Below are 20,619 nucleotides of genomic sequence, written 5' to 3' on the forward strand. Positions count from 1 at the left end.
TTTATTACCGATTACCCAATGACATAAAAGTCCAACAGGACCATAAACAAAAAAAAAAAAAAAAGTACACCACATTGTAATTTATTACTGTTTTTCCCACAGAAAGCTTTACTGAAAGCCAAAAGATTTTTATTTATGTACTATATTCATATAAACATTTTTTTTTTCCTCAAAAATTCCATTATGGAATACAATTAATGAAACTACTACAATTAAAACTGCTTACCTTGAAGAGAAATTGATTTTTGTTCAATGCAATAAGCTGCCGGTAGTTCATTGGTTTTGACACTCTCCTGTGTTAACGACCCAGTAAGATTGGCCTAATGAGAAAACAGATAGCACGGAGGCATGATGCATTGCTTTGTTTTTAAGCACAATAGCTAATAAAATAAGGTCAGCTTTATTATTAAGAATAATAGAATAAGAATGCCTTTATTGTCACTGTATTTGGATACAACAAAATTGGAAAATTAAGATAATTCCAACATGTAAAAAAAAAAAAAAAAAAAACCCAAACCAAATATTTCTTAGATTCAAGTACATCAGATGCATTTATTTACTACAGTACTAAACTTGCAATGGTTAGGTACGCTCACCACGCAAACAAAAGCAATTACACTGCCTTCAGACATTGATACTGAAGAGTATCACTAGCTGATCAAAGGGAAGTACGCAACTTGTCCGAGGACAAATGCACCCTTTTGAGAAAATTTTCACTTAAAAAATTACAAATGAATACACTTTGATTACGTTAACCTAGAGTTAGATTTTTTGCCACATGGATACAGGTCAAAAAAAATAATTCAAAAGTGTACACTTTCCACTAGATTATTTGGATTTGCTAACATGATGTACTGTATTATAGACCCAAATTTTGGCTACTCTGACTGAAAAAACATAATGGGGCTTGCACCAGCAGCTAGTCACCAAAGGACAAACACAGCCAAAAGGTTAAAACTAGATTTGAACCAAACATATGGGAACTTGTGAATCTAAAAAATTATTATTATTTTTAACCAAAAAATGTAATCGAGCATTTCTGTCGGTAACAGATTTAGCTGTGGTTTCCTCAAGTGCCGACTGCTCTTTTGAATCTATAACCATTACTTGCATTGTACACGTTGGCTGTAATTATCACCGTTAAATCCATACAGCTAGAACGTACATGTTTGTGTTGATGCTGTGAGGGTGTTTAAACTGTATAATTTGTGTAAAAATAACCAGAATGAGAAAAATTATTTTGTTAGTATAATATAAGTATATACACTGCTGATTCTGGAATAGTGCAATAACTATTATTCACTTTACATGTTACATTTGACCTTTTTTGGATTTTAATGATGTATCTGCAGTGCTGCTTTGCAAGACAAGAACACAAATTATTGTTTAATTAGATCTTAATCACAAAGAGAAAACTGATCAATAAAAGAACAATACCAATTCATTTAATATAGGATTTCTTTATTGGTAGAATCCAGCATAAGCATGAGACTCAACAATTGGACCATTAATTGAATGAACAAAGCTAGAATTGTCAATGTTTTACTAAATGTATTTGTTTACAAGCTACCCTTCTAGCATATGCTGAAACACAATGTTGTGTTCCATTTAATGTAAATCTGCTGAACTGATCTGATCTATTAAAGAGTCCACAAATCATTTTTTGAAAATAATTAACACTGTCCAAAGGCAGTAAATTGAAAAATCAAACATCGGCCCTATGGTGTATGGTCATTTGAGGAGGTCCTCTATCACAACTTTTGCTATGAAAAGGGCCTAACCAGTACCATTCTAAACACACAATATCTGTCAGCTGGAGTAAAGGAAATCTATTTAAAACAAACCAGTAACATTTGAACAGATGAATTAGCATGAAAGGGTTAAAATGAGTGTGAAGTATATAAAAGAATCTTTAAAAAGGGATGGGCAGCAAGGATTCACAAAGGTAAGAAATTAACCTTTCAAATTTAAAGTGGATATAATGGACTGATGTACTGCTAATTCTTAGGGTGTTTTTACACCTATTTCATTTGGACCAGTTTTTTTTTTCCAAACTCTGGTGCAATTTTCCTGAAAGTTTGGTTTGTTTAGGTAAATAGCAATATGGCACTCTCACTCTGGTGTGGACCAAAGCAACTGAACCAAGACCCTTTGAAAATGGTGGTCCTGGTGCAGTACCAAGCAAGCCTTGGAGCAGTTTGCATGCGGTTTTAATGTGATCCAGCATGAGACCACTTCAACTACATGAAATACTGTATATTACGTGTGACATATTGTGTACTATGGCAGTGAGGCCAAGCGTCTGCTGTCGGTAATTGGGGAATCTCTTTCACAACATAATGAGTTGAGGATTAACATGAAGTATTAAAAACAAGATTAAAAAAACAGAGGTACATATATAACACAATTTATATAAAACTCATAAAATTACTTCATCAATCAGAGCTGCATCTAATTTAGTCTCAGAACCTACAGTAGTTGAGCACTTTATTTTTTTTAAATAAAAATGATTGGTGTAAATGTACTTGTAACTGGGTCGATCAGAACATATACAGAGTTAGCAAAAAACAAGCAGTAGTGCCATCTAAGACCACAAATGAACATCCTAACCTTACACCATGAAAACATCAAGCATGCAAAGGAGGCATCCTCTCAAGCAGCACACTAACATTGAGATATCAATCAAGCATTTCAAAATAAATATTTATATAACTAATATGTAATAGAGTAAAGACAGTAGATGTCATTTGAAAGGAAAAAGAAACAAAATTGAGGTTACATTAGTATTGTGGCTACTCGAGAGTAAACACACAACATCATACATTTAAAGGAAAATGATGGGATTACTCTACTGTCATAAAAAAGAAGCATGTGCCATCAGTAGAGCTTATCTTCTGTTGCACACTCAGCTATTTGAAACATGTTCTTCAGCATGTAAACTTAGCAGCACATAACTTTCAAGTAGTCTTTTGTTAATTATAGGAAATACAGTGATTTGAAAATACCCACCATGATATTTTCTACCAGGGGCAAAAAAAAAAGTCTGCCCAATGAAAGAATTCCACCACATGCCCACAGTATATTTAGTGACATGTTTAGTTCAGTTCAAAGTTTACAGCGTGAAACACAACCAAACTAATTGGAAATTGAAAGTACAAAAACATCCAGATTCAGAACAAAGCAAATTGGGACTATGAGTGTGAAAACACCTTTAATAAACGTAAAGTACTACAAATTTTAAAATATAAAACACGGAACACATCAGGTATCCAGGAGTGGTTTGAAAAGAAAAAGGGCTGGTTTTATTAATGTTATTAATTTCTTTATACCTTGGTTCTTAGATGAATATTTGTGCGAGTCCCCAAGTACAATACATATAATAATTTCACTGCATCAGCTCATTACTCAGTTTATGTTAAATAATTAAATTTTTATTCTACATATAGTTAAAGTAAAAAAGTATGTGAACCCCTAGGAATTATCTATATTTATGTCTAATTCCCATATAAAACATGGTTGTATCTTCATGTCAGTCACAATAATGAACACACACAGTTTCCTATAACTAAAGATACAGATTTTCAGAGAATTTTTGACCATATTGAATAAGTCATTCAAACTGTGAAACTGAAGGTTGGAAAAAGTAAGTGAACCCTAAGCTAATGACTTTTTGAAAGCTCCTTGCAGACAGAATTTCGCACACCTGGAGTCCATTTAATGAAACAAGTTCAGAGGTGTGGCCTAGAATTACTTTGATTGATCACAAACACTATAAAGTTTTTTGACAAGGAGCATATCCAGATGGGACTCATGCCTCGCACAAAAGAGCTGTCTGAAGAGCTACAATTGAGAATTGTTAATCTACATAAGGCTGGAAAGGGTTACAAAGTCACCTCAAAGATTTTAGATATTCATCAGTCTACTATTTGGCAAGTTGTCTATAAATGGAGACAATTTGGTATTGTGGCTACTCTGCCTAGAAGTGGGCAACCTACCAAGATGACCCCAAGAGCACAACGCAAAGTCAGCAATGAGGTAAAGAACCCTAGAGTGACAGCAAAGGACTTAAAGAAGTCATTAGAACTGGCTAACATCTCTGTTCATGAGTTAACTATACGTAAAACATTGAACAAGAAAGGAGTCCATGGCAGGACACCAAGAAGGAAGCCACTGCTATCAAAAAAGAACATTGCTGAACACCTGAAGTTTGAGAAAGAGCACTTGGACACTCCACAACGGTACTGGGAAAATGTTTTGCGGAGTGATGAAACCAAAAATTTAACTATTTGGGAGGAACAAGCAGAACTTCATTTGGCGCAAAAAGGGCACTGCATATCAACATCAAAACATCATCCCTACAGTAAAGTATGGTGGAGGGAACATCATGATTTGGGCCTGCTTTGCTACATCAGGGCCTGGGCAGCTAGCCATCATTGAGGAGAAAATGAATTCACAAGTTTATCAACAAATTCTCCTGAACAATGTGAGGGAGTCTGTCCATCAACTTAAGCTCAGAAGAGGCTGGGTGATGCAACAGGACAATGACCCCAAACATCGCAGCAAATCCACAACAAAATTGTTTCAGAAGAACAAAGTCCACCTTTTGGAGTGGCCCAGTCAAAGCCCAGATCCCAATCCTATTGAGATGCTGTGGAATGACTTGAAGAGAGCCATACACAGAAGACAACCAAAGAATAGGGAAGAGTTAAGGCAGTTCTGCAGGGAAGAATGGGCTCCAATTCCCTCCACACGATGTGCAGGTCTGATCTGCAGTTACAGGAAGCACCTGGCTGAGGTCATTGCTGCCAAAGGAGGGTCAACCAGTTATTAAATCCCAAGGTTCACTTACTTTTTCCACTACCACTGTGAATGTTGCATGCGTTTGTAAAATAAAATAAAGACATGAAAGAGTAGAATTTTTTGTGTGTCATTGTGTACATCAGTACCTGTGACTTGGATGAAGATCAAATCACTTTTTATGACCAATTCATGCAGTAAACCAGATCATTCCAAAGGGTTCACATACTTTTTTACTTTGACTGTAACTTGAATTGGGAGGTGGTGTCAAAATGCAAGAATGAAGGGAATAGGCAAGCATTTCATGAATGGGTTAATTTGAATGTATTAGTCACTTGTTATTTACAAGTTAGAGGGGGAGACACAGTTTTCTTGTTTACATATACTGCTTTATCTATTGACAGTGTACAAGAAGAGGTGCATGACAAGTTTCTTCCACTTTTTATTCACCTGTGTAGTGAAATGTATTTAAAGTAACTTCTTGTTTAAATTATTTCCCTTTGTAAACGGGACAAGCTGGCACAAAATCGTAAAAAAATATTGCATTCTCCAATTTGTTCCAAAATGGTGGCAAGAAGGACCGACACAGAAGTCAAATGTAGTTGCTCTGAATTTAACCGTACTTGTGTGAGCAGGTCTGCTCTCATCAACAAACGTGAAAGATTTAGTCTTCCTGTAAGCAATTTCCTGAATTGATGGAAACTTCAGAGAAAGGTTTAAGCAGCAGACTTACCTTTCCATTATTTTCTGATGGAGTCAATGCACCTTGATGATTGCTTGGGGAGGACCCAGCTCTCTCATGTAAGGAAGGTAAATTACGAGAGGAAAACACCTGCTGGAACCTGTGTTGCCAGCTCACAGTTCTTTCAATCATATATCGTAGAGCATCACCTTCTGGGAGCCGCACTCTGATGCGCTGCAGGGAAGCTAAGAGAGGCAGAATCTTCTCTAGGGGAGGCTTTTCAGAATGATGGCACAGTGGGCACAGCCAGGCCTGGGAGCTCTGCTGGACAGCAGAGTTAGGAACAGGAACACAGCCACTGTGAAACAAATCTCTGCACAGTTCACACTGAAACATGCTACCAGAGGGTGGCTTCTGACACAAGCAAACTTTAATGGATGCATTATCTGTGAATGGGAGCAACTTGGCTTCGTTAAAAGCTCGAAGGGCATTGAGGATTTCCAGTTCCTTTAATCGGACCTCACCCAGAGTCGCCATCTGTGAAAAAGTGAAGAGAGGGCCAGTTTTTAATAAGCAGAATTTCACCAACCTGGAATTACTAGGCACTACACAGTTATCAAAAATAACCATTTTCAGAACCTAGTAATTCAAGAAAATTATCTCAAGAGGTTATCAGCACTCACAGCAGAGGCTGAATCCTTGCTTTCTGATAAAGCTCTCTCCACATCTCCAACACTCTCCAACTTGGTAACTTTCTTTTTACCACATGGCGGAGCATCTTTTGCCTTTTTTGGTTTCCTCTTCAGTCCCACCACTCCAAATTCACATCGAGGACACAACACCTAAGAAAAACAGAAGAAAAATTCCTCTAGCAAAAATTAACAGTACTTCTGAAATATCATGATGCACATACTCTACACTTTTATCAGTCTTACTGTGCAAAATGTTGAGCGAGCTTAGAATCTGAAAGCGAGATCTGAAAAATTATCAGGACTGAGATTCGCCCATCTTGTGTTTTCAAAATTAGTTTACCATACTCAAGTGTAACCCTTTCCATCTGAGGATTACTCCAGGTAGTCCAAGACATAAGCATTCATGCCGTTTCTCAAAGCTGGGACTGCATATCTCAAGCAATTTGCACAAAAATTATATTTGGATCTTTATTACACAGTATGTGTGTAATGTATGCATTTTCAAATATAATTAAGTGGGTTTTGAAGAAAAAAAAAAAAAAAATTATGGGCATTTTTTTTTAACCCCAATATCAATGGGACTCACTAATGCAGCATCCAGTGAAGGGAGAGCAGAGAACCTATTATTAGTTGTCTAATCCATCAAGTCATTATTCAATGACTATACAGTTTGAATCTTTACAAACATTGTGTGTATATTGCAAAATTAACTAATATATCTCTACTGCAGTATTACAAAAAAGAAACAAGTGCACGTAAATGGAAATGGGGCAAGTTATATACGGTAATAAACGAACTGAAAGAATGTGTGCATCATCTATACAGTAAGATCTAATCAAAATAAACACTGGGAAAAAAACAAAAGATCTTATTTATCAGTTGGAATGTTGATAAAAATTAAAACTTTTATTAAATATTTGTTAGATAAACTAGGTACTCTAACATGTTAGCATGCACTCAAATCTATGGCAAGTTAGTGTTTGTGCTTATTGTTGAATAGCGAACACTCACCCACAAATACACATACATATATAACGCATTCCTGAAAAAATGACCAACCAATTTACCTCTAACAGTGTGAAGGGAGAGTTTTTTCCTAGGAATGTTTTAGATGCACACTCCTTCCAAGCCTGGACCTCAGAGACAAGAGACTCCAGTCTTGCCAGTGGAACAAGCTGAACTGGGATCAACCGGCCCCTTGTTACAAGATCGGCCAGAGTGTCCAAAACAGCCACTCGGCCACCAAGCTGTCAAATAAAGGTAAAATGTATTTTTTATATTACCACAAAGTTGACACTGTGATGACAAATAACTATTAAAATAAAAACAGTCCATTGTAAATGCTTGTGATGAAGAGTTCAAGCTCAATTCAGAAATGTTACGTCATCAGCTAGGCACTACTGTAAACAGTACATATAAATGGAAAAAGAGGTCAACAATAAATCCATTTAAAGTAAAACAATAGAAACAACAGTGTTCCAGAATGAATAAATGTTTAAGATGTTTAGAAGTCAACAGTTACTTTAAAATCTTGAGATTTATTTTCACTCAAAGGAAGATATTAACTAACATTATATGAAAAAATGCTCTGAATATAAACAGTAAGGCCTCCTAAGATTATTAGAGCAATTCTAGAAAGTCTTGATATTAAAGAAGCTGTAGTTTTCTTATTAGCTTTTTTCCAGTCCCACTGCAACAAAACGTTTACTGAAAATTTTACAAGATATCTGTATGGCATTTATACCTTCTAACCAGTCTGCATTTCCTTTGTCCATTTAATAAGTACCATGTCTCATACATGTATTAGTTGTGTTAACTAGCAACTCTAAACTGAACTGAAAGAGTGTAGGTATGTTCATGTCTGAGTAACAATGGACTGGTGTTCTACAAACAAATAATCCCATGCACCTGATGATAAAATAAGTCCTGGATCCCAGGAATTTGTGAAATTGAAAATACAAGTTCAGAAACGCATGATAAGCCAAGATAAGGATAGCACAGTTATTCCAATTATTATTTTATTATTTTTAATTATAAAGGATAGCATGCCTTAGCTCGATGCAACTTTTGGTTTCTCTTTGTGAAGTGCTGTTTTGGGGGGGGAGGGGGTTGGGGGGGGGGGGGGAGAGGGGGGGAATGGGTCCATGTAGCTTCCCTTAAATCTTACAAGATAAGCAAGCAATTTTCTTCTCTACAGGTGCTGGCCCTTCATTCAACACTAGATTTCAAAGACGACAGGTAAGTATGATTGGAGCTTTTACATTTTGTTTGGTAAAATCATGGAAAGTGAGAGCATTGATGCAGTGTTTGAGAAACATTTGCTGAACGAAGACTTGTATAACTTTTGAATCAGCTGTACTAGACTTCAATCAATGGTGTTAAGAATGTTAGACATCTAAAAGAACGCTTCTAAACTTCTCACTAGCACAGTGGTTTTCAAATTAGGCCAAAAAACATGACAAAACAGAATGCTATCCATATTACTAACCGAGAATGCTAAACCGGATGATGGACGCAGGCACATCCGGCAATGGGCCGTAGCTGCAAAAAGACGTACTGCGCAGGCGCACAAAGAGTCCGCGAGAGTCGGCTGAGGAGCCGAGAAAAGCGGACAAAAGAGGGCGAGAGAGGCGGACAAGACCACAGAAAAAAGGAGTGAGCACAGGAAAAATGGAGAAATGAGGAAACGCAGGCAAAGCACGAAACTAGACCCAAAAAAAAAAAAAGAGGCTCACGCACAACAGCAAGGCACCCCCCCCCCCCCCCCCCCTCAGGCACCGGACGGGACACACACCAAGCGGGGGATTCAACAAGCCCATGGAACACAAAAAAAAGAACACAAAACCACCCCACAGACCCTACAAGCAAGGGACGGGACACACACAGAGGGGGATTCAAACAAGACACAGGAACACAAAAAGAAAGAAGACGCTCGCGCAACAACAATCCTCACCCCCCCAAACCCCCCCCCCCACACACACACATCCATAAGAAGTGACACCCAAAGCCACATATTCTAAAGTGAACATCAACACCTTCACACTAGACAGCATAGGTGTATCTCCTTACAATAAAGCACTATTAACCGTTCAACTGCAGAAAAGGAAACATATTAACAGTGACTACGATCCTCCTTATTACTTATCCATATTTCGCATGCTGAGAAAGAAACAAGTCATGAATACACGGTCACGGGTACAAAACGAAAAGGAAAGGATAACAGGAACAAACACACGAACACGAAAGAAACAACAAAATAGACGGCTATGCAGCATAGGTGGATCTCATTACAATAAGGCACTATTAACCGTTCAACCGCAGAAAAGGCTCCAAATTAACAGTGAGTGCAATACTCCTTATTACTTATCCATATTTCTAAAAGAAAAAATGTCTCGACTCCAAAAACGCAAAGCTCAACTAAAGCTTCTAACTAACGATGTACCTAAAAGTAAAAACTTTATGAACTGCATTAGATCCTACAATAGTTCATTTAATATGCACAAATCTACATCCTAGATCCACATGACGCAAACTATCAATCAAAGTGCTGCATCGCAACAGGCACGGATTCAAAACGAAACACCTCCCGTCTCAGACATACGTTAATGGCAGCGAAAGGTTACAACGGGCTTCTCACACAGCACAGGCAAATCGATTACAGCTCCAAAACAACACGTCCCAAATACTACACATGCAACAACGCGCCTCTCAAACTACACAAGTAAAACATACACCAGAAAGATTCATTCGGATTAATGAATGTCATTTGCAATCATTGTCATTCAGTTCACTTCCCTGAAGAAACAACTGGTAATACAAGTTATACATTTACACGTTGTTGTCAAAAGGGTCAAATTAGACTGCCTTCTTTACATTCATATACTGAATATCTACAGAAGCTTATAACTGACGATGTACCTGAAAGTGAAATCTTTATCAACTACATTAGATCCTACAAATCAAAATCCACTACGAACATGAACAGTAGCACTGCACGTGACATCCGTCTTGAAAAAATGTTTATTGATGAATGTTCAATGGCATGAACAAACGTTTATGAATAATAATATTCGATTTGGAGGAAAGGTACTTTTATGAGGAGGAGATTTTAGACAGTGCTTAGCTATTCTTCCAGATGCCATGCACTCAGCTATTGTTCATGTGCACCTTAAAATACGCAGACAATTGGCATTGCTTTCAAAAGATACAGTTAGTAAAAAAGATACGATGTCCAGAACCAGATCATAACAATTGTTTATTACAACTGAGAGATGGTACACTCACCAATACAGATGGACTTCAGCCACATATTATTACAATTCCTCAAGCCTTTATCTGCGACGACTTAGTTACAGAGAGATTTGGAACAGCAATCTCATTAGACCAAATGCCCCTTTTAACACAACGCACTATATTATGTCCAAAAAATATTAATGTGGAAAACATAAATACCCAAGTCATTCCATTACTTCCTGGAAAGACACAACTCTTTCTAAGCTCTGACAAACTTGACTCTGATCACAACAATAACCATCTTAAATGACCTTACAAGTTCTGAGCTTTGTCATTCCCAACACCAGGGGTTGGCGAGCGAAGCGAGCAGGGGGCGGAGCCCCCTAGTTACAGTATAAACAATTCTGCACATTCTCTAATGAAACACTGTCATTAAGAACTCAACCAAAGCATGCTACTGGGGTTCTTTGATATCTATGGAAACTAGGTGTTTATAATGACTCACTGTAACTACTCTCTTATCTTTGCAATAATAATAATACATTTTATTTATATAGCGCCTTTCCCATGCGCAAGGCACTTCGCAGAGTTTAAGATAGAATGGCAGGGTATACAGTATATAGCATTGTACAAACCAGATAAATAAATGAAGATTAAAACAGTGAATTCAGAGAAAAAGCCTAACAAACAACATAATTGGTGGTCTAGCACACACCATAGGTTACTTGACATAGAGGTAAACTGAGAGAAGGGTAATAAAGTCAAGTAGAGCTAAAAGCCTTCCTGAACAGATGAGTTTTGAGTTGTTTTTTTTAAAAGAGTTCATGGAGTCAGCTGACCTGATTAATTTCGGCATGTCATTCCAGAGTCTGGGCGCTATACAGCTGAAGGCCCTGCTGTCACCCATGGAGTGTAGATTAGTGTGGGGCACAACAAGATTGTCAGAATCAGAGGACCTTAGTGGGCAGACAGGCACAAAGTGATGGAGAAGGTCACTGAAGTAGTTTGGCGCAAGGTCATTTAAGGCTTTGTAGGTTATTAGTAGGATTTTATATTCGATTCTGTAAGACACAGGAAGTCAGTGAAGGCGGAGCAGGATGGGTGTGATGTGCTCGCTGCTGCTGGTTCGAGTAAGGACTCTTGCAGCCGAATTTTGAACAAGCTGGAGCTGTGATATAAGATTAGAAGGGGCACCTACCAATAGGGAATTACAATAATCAATGCGGGATGTGATAAAAGCATGGCCAAGTTTCTCAACATTAGAAAAGGAGAGGAAGGAGCGAACACAGGATATGTTATGGAGGTGAAAGTAAAAAAGTTTTTTAATGTGGTTTATGTGGGCGGAATAAGAAAGGGAGGAATCAAAAATGACACCAAGATTCTTTGCAGTAGAGGCAGGTCTGATGAGATCACTACCAAGATGGAGTGGGAAAGAGCTCATTTTATTAAGTTGCACTTTAGTCCCAATTTGCAGGAGGTCAGTTTTGTTGCAATTTAATTTTAAAGACTTCTGCTCCATCCAGGTTTTAATTTCACTGAGGCAGGTTGTGAGCCGAGAAAGCTCTGATGAAGTTCCACTTTTAATATTTAAATAAAGTTGGGTATCGTCTGCATAAAAAGGATAACCCAGTCCAAAGCTACGAATGATATGGCCAAGGGGAAGCATATAAATACAGGAGAGAAGAGGGCCGAGGACAGAGCCCTGAGGAGCTCCTTGCGTGACTGGCGCCGAGCTGGATCTGCTGTTGCCAAGGCTAACAAACTCTTGCCTGCAGATAGGACTTGAACCACTGGAGAGCAGTGCCAGAGATACCCAGCATGTTCTTCATTCTGGACAGTAGAATGTCATGTCTGACCCGAGTGCCAAATGCTGCACTGAGGTCTAATATGCTTGTTTGTCCAGAGTCTGCTGCCATAAGCAAATCATTGGTTACCCGTAGAAGAGCAGTTTTCACAGCTGAGCTGTGCCCTGAAACCAGACTGAAAGGGTTCCATCAAATTATCAGAAGTTAGTTAGTGAGTTGGGAAGCTACAACAAGCTCAAGAGCTTTTGACAGAAAAGGTAAGTGGGAAATAGGCCAAAAATTGTTAAGATTGTCAGCATCAAGACCAGACTTTAACATTGGGGTTACAGAAGCGATTTTAAAAGTGATTGGCACAGAGCCAGTGTCAAGGGATGAGTTTATCATTGCTGTAACAGTCGGGATTATGGCATGAAGGCAGGATTTAAGTAGTGTGCTGGGGAAGGGGTCCAGTACACAAGTAGTCGGTCTCATCTTACAAAGCAGGTTAACAACAAACGCAGATGTGACCGATGAGAACTTGGAGAAGGAGCTGGATGGAGTGGGTAAACAGGAAGAGAGATAAACAGATGACGTATTTATGTTAGTTGAATTATTTAGATCTTAATTTTTGTTACGGAAAAAGTGGAGGAATTCCTCACAGACTTCAGTAGAAGAAAGTCTTTATCAAAGACTTTTCTTCTTTTTTGTAACTGTTTGAGCAGGGTTGTTATATTTCTTCTTCTGTAAAAAGCTAAAATTTCTCCTTTGGACAAATAAAGTACTCTCAATCTAACATCCTCAAATAAATTTAAAATGAGTAAACTCTACATATAGCATATTCTGTATAAGGACTGTTTATTTTGTAAATAAACACTTGCTACAAAGATGTGTAGTCTTGATTGTTTTAAAGATTGATGCCACCCAAGTATTATCTAAAATTCAGCTGGTTTTGCACAGTTGTCGAAACCTGGTGTATACTCTTATATTACATTGTTTTACTTTTATATGTGTTGAAAATCAAAGTGCTGAAATCCTCTGTTGATCCTCTGCTTTTGCAATTGTGGTCACAGTGCTGTGGGTACTATTTGTGCAACTGTTACACAGGACTACAAGGGTACGAGAAAGAGAATAACCGAGGGTGAAATGGGTTAGGCGACCTCTGCTCTCGGCAAATCCTCCCCAGGGTGTACACTAGGCAAAGTCTGCCTGTTGATTCAAAGCATGAAAGATGTCCTGAAATAATGATCAGAGTTAAATTATTTATAAAAGTTCACACTTAGGTTCTAAACCCTTTGTAAAAGCCCCTGAAAGTTTGGGACTGAAGACAAGATATTCAAAGCTATCATTCATAGTTCTATCCCTAAGATCCAACAGAAAGTTGAAGCACACCAAATTCCTAATTTCACACAACCCATCAAATGATTGTTTTGATTCTATGTTCATACTGAGAAAGGTTACATTTGCCAATTGATCAGCTTCACAAATTTTCCATTCAGTAGGTTTGGTTTTCAAGGCAACAACATGCATCCAAAGGGAATGAAGCTCTTTTGTGAAATTCAACATGGGATTTAATGTACCAAACACTACAGTTAAACCAGATTAAGTCTTGCAGGTGTACCTGCACAATCATTACCCCCAATAAGTATTTTACTTGTATAAAAAGGGACAACTGCTAGGTATCAGTTGTCAGACTAACAGACAATGGCGCCTCCTGCTGAGAAGCTGCAAAAATTAGATCACCCGCTGCAATCCAAGTATGCTTCAGTATCTTGACAAGCCATGCCCAGGATATAAATCAAGTACTTTGGTTTAGAGAATGGTTTGAAGAACAGCAATGTGTCAAATGAGAACTTTTTCATTTACAGACAGAAAAGCTGCTTTATCTTCGATGTCCATTTATTTAAAGACAAGGAGAGACCAACTGGTCTACATGGCAACTCGCCTGTAATGCCTCAACCTCCTGGAGCCACTGCTTGGCCTTCTGAACAGATTCTTTCAGCAGCAAACAGTTAGGTAAGAATGCAGGAATGTTGTCCACCTCTTCAACAGCTGCAGCCAGAGTTTCAACAGAGTGATGTGTTCTAGGATAAAAAAAAGGGAGGGAACTTCATTTGTAAATGTACACAAAAAATGTAGCAATGACCATATTGCAAAAAACACACCAAGATCAGCAACAACAATTTATTTCTTCTATAGCACAAAAATCACACAAGGGATGCCTCAATGGGCTTTAACAAGCCATGTTTGACAGCAATAACCTGTAATGCAGCATATTAGTACCCAATTTAATGAGCTTAAATATTGTACAGTATTCAACATTTTTTTTACCACTCTAACAGTTCATTTATTAACTTTTAGTTTTATGAATAGATTGTAAGCAGACTCTTTCACACTTAAATAATTTTACTATTTTAATGCTAAGTACATAACTGTGATGTGATGCATTACATCAAGCTTAATTTTGTCCTCAACAAAAATATATTTTGCAAAACAATTTTCTTTAGGGACATTCGCAGGTAAACATACTTGTGTGTATTTTGCAGAAAAACTGACCATGTTTGTAGTTACAGCACACACTTACATAAGGGCAGGGGTAAGATTGCTTACATCTGGACATAAAGAAATGAGAGATGTAACCATGAGACATCAAGCAAGAGAATGAATGAACAAGGTGTGGCTTTCTTTCAACTGCCTCTATAACGATGCCAATGAACATTAAAAAGACAGAAAAATGACCAGAAATCCATGAAAGTGATTTCGCTGTATCTTTTTAAATTACCTGTAAATTGAAACTGCCAACATTCCCTCTGCATACTCGTACGTCATCGTCAAAACATGATAAATAAAAAAAAGAAAGTTTTGAAGGGTAGATCAGTATGCACAAGTAGTGCCACTGAGGGCATGAAGTGGTTTAAAGGGGCTATATAAGTTCAAAGTAATTAAATAATACCGCTATTGTAAGCAGAACAACAATACTGACCAACAAGATTTTCAGAATTTAAATTAATGAGAGTCTGAACAGTGTTCCCACCATGCAATTGAATCAATGATGTCCTAAAATATTGTGCACATAAAACCGCAGAGGATTTTCAGTTGGATTCACCTAATTGACTATACAAATTGCCTAAAAGAAAACAAAACTCGTATGATATTAGTTTTTGACATATGTCACAAATGATAGAAATGCATGGCTAAAATGGTAGCGGTCAAAAGGTAAAACATATGTCTTATTCTGCCAATGCACATCAAAGTGGAAAGTAAACCAAACAAAGTCTTTCAGGCAAGCCGGTTCTGTAGCAGTCCAAGAAATCTCTCTGTTCTAACTGGCTCATCAAGGACAGGGTCACAGGTGCGAAAAGAAAGCTAACCCTAATCAGGATGCCAGTACATCATAGAGCATAACCACACTCCTTTAGAAGAAGCCAATTCAGATCTTCTGATTATTAAAATAGGCACATCAAAGAGCAATAAACACAAAATAGCACAAATGATAGACAAATGGTTTTGTATTCCAAGTACTGAATCTTCAAGGACTAGTCTGGATCCACCTACCTTTACTAGTATTAAACAGTTTTGAATAAATCAAAATTTAAAAAATAGGCAGATGAAGGGGGGAAAAAAAACCCCACAAATTTTTAATAAGAAATATTAACAGTCACTTCTCTGATATATGGAGTTCAAAATCTACGGAAGAAAAACCTGCCTTTAGCAAGAGGATAAAGGCAGTAGGGGTTGGAGTTAGAAATCACAATGCTAGCTTGGCATAATCAAAATCAGAAGTGTAACCATTCACTGGAAGCAAACACATCTCACTTTAGACATATATTCTCAGCAAACAGAAGGGCACAAAGAATGGGTGCTTGCAGACTAAACATGTTTAAAATGCTTTCAGAGGCTTGCATCACTTTATCCACATAATCTCTCAGGAAGTGGCTTTCTTTTTATTCTAAGCGCTGCCGCTGCACATTTCTAAACCACGTTCTACTGTATATTAATCCCCTGCCTTGTCTGTCCCTCCAGCAGTATGAGATTCTCATTGTCAGTAAATAAAAAAGGGAATGTTTCATTTATATTTTCAAGCATGACAAGTATAGTGGCACTATGGTCACAGTGTGAAAAATGAGGAAATGTGAACATAAAGTGTCTTGTCCTTTTTTCAGACTTGGCCCTTAATTAGGCCATATACTTATTTTCCTTTATGTCTTTGTTCTCCTTACTAATGTTCACTTTACTTCACCTACCCACCAGACAGGCATGTCCAAACAAAATGGCTTATTCAGGAACATGCAGGAATGCTATCATTATCTCTCGTTTAAAATGATCTGAAAGGTGCATCTGTAAACTGACAGATGTACAAAATATCAAAATGGTTTAAAGGTTAAGAGTCCTGTTTTCTGCATAGGATATTTAATGTATTTAAGGTCAATAACTACAATGGTCAATGTTTCATTGACTAGAAGGCTCAGAAAGAGTATCTGGAAAGAGCAAGTGGGGAGGTATGGCTTACTGCAAGACATTTTTGATGCATCTGTATAAATAAACCCTTTCAAATATTTTGGCCTACCAATTTCGTTCAGGCAAGTCCTTGATTCAGTGCCCAAAAGGGGGAGGTTTAATGTGTGTAGCAATGTGCTTTGGTGTAAAAGTAAACCTAACCTCTAGTATCTGGGTGTGTCAGCTGAAAGTTTTTAGAAATGTTCAGTAAAAAGCAGATTTGTATAACAGTCAGAAATTGAACAGGGAAGGTACACAAAAAGTGGTATAAGGTAATAGGAACAGAAATGACTCAAAAAACATATTATATACTGTATATATGACAATGTCCCAGAGGGAAATGTCCATTGCTAAACCTAAATTATATACACTTAATTAGGAAATTATTAGGAACACTACACTTATAATGGGTAGGGCCTCCTTTTGCGCTCAAAACAGCCCAAGTTCTCGGTGACAGGGATTCCACGCGATGTTGAAAACATTCCATTGAGATTCAGATCCATCACACAATTTCTGCAGATTTGTCAGCTGCACATGATTGCTGTGAATCTCCCGTCCTACAATATCTCCAAAGTGTTCTACTGGATTCTGATCTGCTGACAGGGAAAGCTACTGAAGAACACTGAACTCAGTGTCATGTTCATGACCAATAGAATTTTCTAGCAGAATTCTTTCAGCTAAATGGTGAATCATATACTCAAGAACATCAGAGGAAATTAAGGGGCAGTGCATTTAAGACTGAAACCAGGAAGCACTTCTTTTCACAAAGAATTCTGGGAATCTAGAACAAACGACCGAGACATGGAATTGAAGCAGAAACCTTGACCACCTTTAAGAAGAACGTGAGTGAGATATTGGGACACCTATTAGCTAAACAAAGGAGCTGGATTGACTGAATGGTCATGCTTGTCACATTCATGTTTTTATGAAACCATATGACTTTTGAATGTGACACGATGCATTTATATCATTCTGGAAGTAGCCATTACAAGATGGGTAAATTGCGGCTATGAAGGGATTCACATGGTTAGCAACAATACTCAAATAGGCTGTGACATTGAAGCAATGATTGACTGGTAGTAACAGTCCCAAAATGTGCCAAGGAAACATCCCACACCATTACACCACCATCACCAGCCTGGATTTTTGACACAAGGCAGGTTGGATACATGGATTCATGCTGCTGCCACCAAATTCTAACCCCATCATCTCTGTGCATAAACATAAGCAGAGATTCATCATACCAACTCCAGATGTCCACCTTTGGTGAATCTGTGCCTCAGCCTTCTGTTCTTGGCAGGCAGGATTGAACACAACATAGTCTTCTGCTGTTGTAGCCCATCCACTTCAAGGTTCAATGTGTTGTGCATTCTGAGGTGCTTTTCTGCTCACCACAGTTATACAGAGCGGTTACCAGAGTTACTGTAGCCTTACTGTCAGCCTGAACCAGTCAGACCACTCTCCTCTGATCTTTCTCATCAACAAGGTGTCTAAGCCCATTCAGCACCAGCAATCATACCAACACCAAAATCACTAAGATGACATCATTCCCAGTTCTGGTGTTTAATGAGAACATTAAAGTGAAGCTCCTGACTTGTATCTGCATGATTTGATGCATTGCACCGCTACCACATGATTGGCTAATTAGATAATTGCATGATAAAGCAGGTATATGGTGTTCCAAATAATTTTATCAGTAAATGTATATATTCATAAACAAATAATGTTATCAGTAAATGTATATATTTATAAACACTTCATATACAAAGTGTGTGTGTGGCAAAAACAAAACTGCAACAAAAAAGGCATGATCCAATTTACATGAGGGAAAAAAATGTCACAGAAGATCATACTGGCCAAGATGACAACAATTAGGTTTGCATGTCCTCTCTGCTTAAGATGACCCACTAGGGCGCTATGTATCAGGCTTGCCTGGCCAGAATTGCAACAGTGCCCTCAGGGCACACACCAAAACCCACAAAAAAAAAAAAAACATTTTATCAGTTGAACACATGCTTATCACTATAAATCAAGATGTGACAATGTGAGAGGATGCAAATAGCAGTGGCTGCAAAGTGGTTTATTCCCACTTCAAAAATGACTGCAGAAGAGTAAAGGAAAAGACTGGCATACTAAGTGACAGATCATCACAGGCTTTAGTTTTATTACCATCTACAAAGATACGGCACCTTCCAGGATTGCTGGGATGACACCTTAAAATATGAAACTCCACCTACTGTGCTCTTCACTCCTCATCTAACCACCACTGGCTGTGTTTGGACTAAAGTCTGATCAAGCTATCAAGACTATGTTGCCATCCCCAAAGATGAATTCCATGATGAATAGTCACCTCTGCTGCTTATTATTAGCCGTTTGATCAGGAAGCAATTGGCCAATGAGTTTCTGTCACTACAGGTATAGTTCATGTGTTCGGAGCCAAATTGGTTACTCAAGACTTGTAGTATGCGAACTACAGTTGACCTAACTGTGCAGTTTAAAGTAAACACAACTGAAATGGGATTTAGGCACAGGGATGTTTTTAAGGCAATAATCTTCTGTCTTTCTTTTTAAAGATCAGTAATTTTCTTTGTACTTTTTAGTAACGTTTCTTGAGCTGTTTAAAATCGCAGCCTATACAAACTAGACATCTTAATTAAAAGGTGCTAGGATAATACACTACTGGATTGAACAAAAAGCTCACCAAAAATATTTTACTTCCATTTACATCATCTGAGAAAGGAGAGATGCAGGTGGCACACCAAGCTGATGCAACTCAATGACACACACACACAAGCAAAATCTTCTTTTCAAAAATAAACAGCACTGTGTCTGAACCCCAGCATGGTTGCTATTCGTGCAAGGTTTGTACGCTTTTCAGATATGGGTGGGTTTTTCTCTGATGAATTTATTTTTCATTATACATCCCAAATATGTGCAATTCTAAAAATGGACTGATTAAGTAAATGTGAATGTGTACCTAAGTGCTCTCCACGCAGTGCTTATTTCTGCTTTTTAACTTCAAGGCATAGGCTCCTGCTCTCTGAAATTGAGTTGGAATAAGTAGTTTCAAATATGGATGCATGAATACCGTAGTTTTATTCCAGTTGCATCAGGAGTGGAAAACGCAGTGTGCCAGGCATAAGCTTGTCTTTGCAAATACCCATCTATGGGATTTGGCTTTTCAAACAATCTTCCCTGGAACATGCTTCAGGACTCTGAACTGTTATCTCAATAAAACAAAACATGAAAAGTATGCATATATTGTCAAAATCCAGTAGCCCTATTATCTTCATGTCTATTCTTGTATAATGGTAAATCTGCAAATTTCCATACCAATTCTTACAGTTGTTTCTTGGAAGATATTCTTGCAAATGGGAGCAGTAAGAAGCTTACCTAATATCAATTAACAAAAAATTCTGTTGTACGGATTTAAGAATGTCACATCTGCTAACTGAAAATCATTATTTAGGTGTCGATGTGAGTGGCAGCCTAACCAGTAGTTCCGTCTACAATACGTTTTTCTTTCTTTACTTATAGTGTATAGTTTCTTCACGAATGTTTGTCTACTATGTGTGCAGTGCTTTTGTTTAAGTTTCTTAAATTACCCTTGGGAGCAATTAAATTTTTTTTTTTTTTAATTGTTTTCAGTTGTGATGGATAGCATACATGGGCTGGCATACGGTCTGAGATGGAACAGGGACTCCTACCCTGCCAGGAGGACAGAACAATGGATGGACTGAGGGACGCAACAGCACCTGAATATTTACTCTCCCGATACGGCAGATGGCCACGTCCCTGGGCTTCAAATCTTATTTTGGATACCCACAGGGCCTGCTGAAAACTGTAGCACAGGTACGTAGCCCTGTTGGATTTCGAAGGTGCCACAGGGATGGACAACCCACTCTATTGGACTTCCAAAGGACCTGAAGGTGCTTCA

General features: G+C 38.0%; 1 protein-coding gene across 3 annotated transcripts in view; it reads right to left on the reverse strand.

The window, feature by feature from the left end:
* kdm5ba (lysine (K)-specific demethylase 5Ba) overlaps positions 1-20,619 on the reverse strand; it is a 96,777-nt gene that overhangs the window by 14,089 nt on the left and 62,069 nt on the right. For all 3 annotated transcript variants that reach the window (XM_051924398.1, XM_051924399.1, XM_028796415.2), the window contains exons 21-25: positions 14,131-14,269; positions 7,239-7,418; positions 6,163-6,321; positions 5,531-6,016; positions 227-320 (exon numbers count right to left, since the gene is read on the reverse strand). In XM_051924398.1, coding sequence (XP_051780358.1) covers positions 227-320; positions 5,531-6,016; positions 6,163-6,321; positions 7,239-7,418; positions 14,131-14,269 — 1,058 coding nt within the window. The remainder of the gene's footprint in view (positions 1-226; positions 321-5,530; positions 6,017-6,162; positions 6,322-7,238; positions 7,419-14,130; positions 14,270-20,619) is intronic.

The sequence above is a fragment of the Erpetoichthys calabaricus genome, chromosome 3, assembly GCF_900747795.2.
Source record: "Erpetoichthys calabaricus chromosome 3, fErpCal1.3, whole genome shotgun sequence".
Lineage (NCBI taxonomy): Eukaryota > Metazoa > Chordata > Cladistia > Polypteriformes > Polypteridae > Erpetoichthys > Erpetoichthys calabaricus.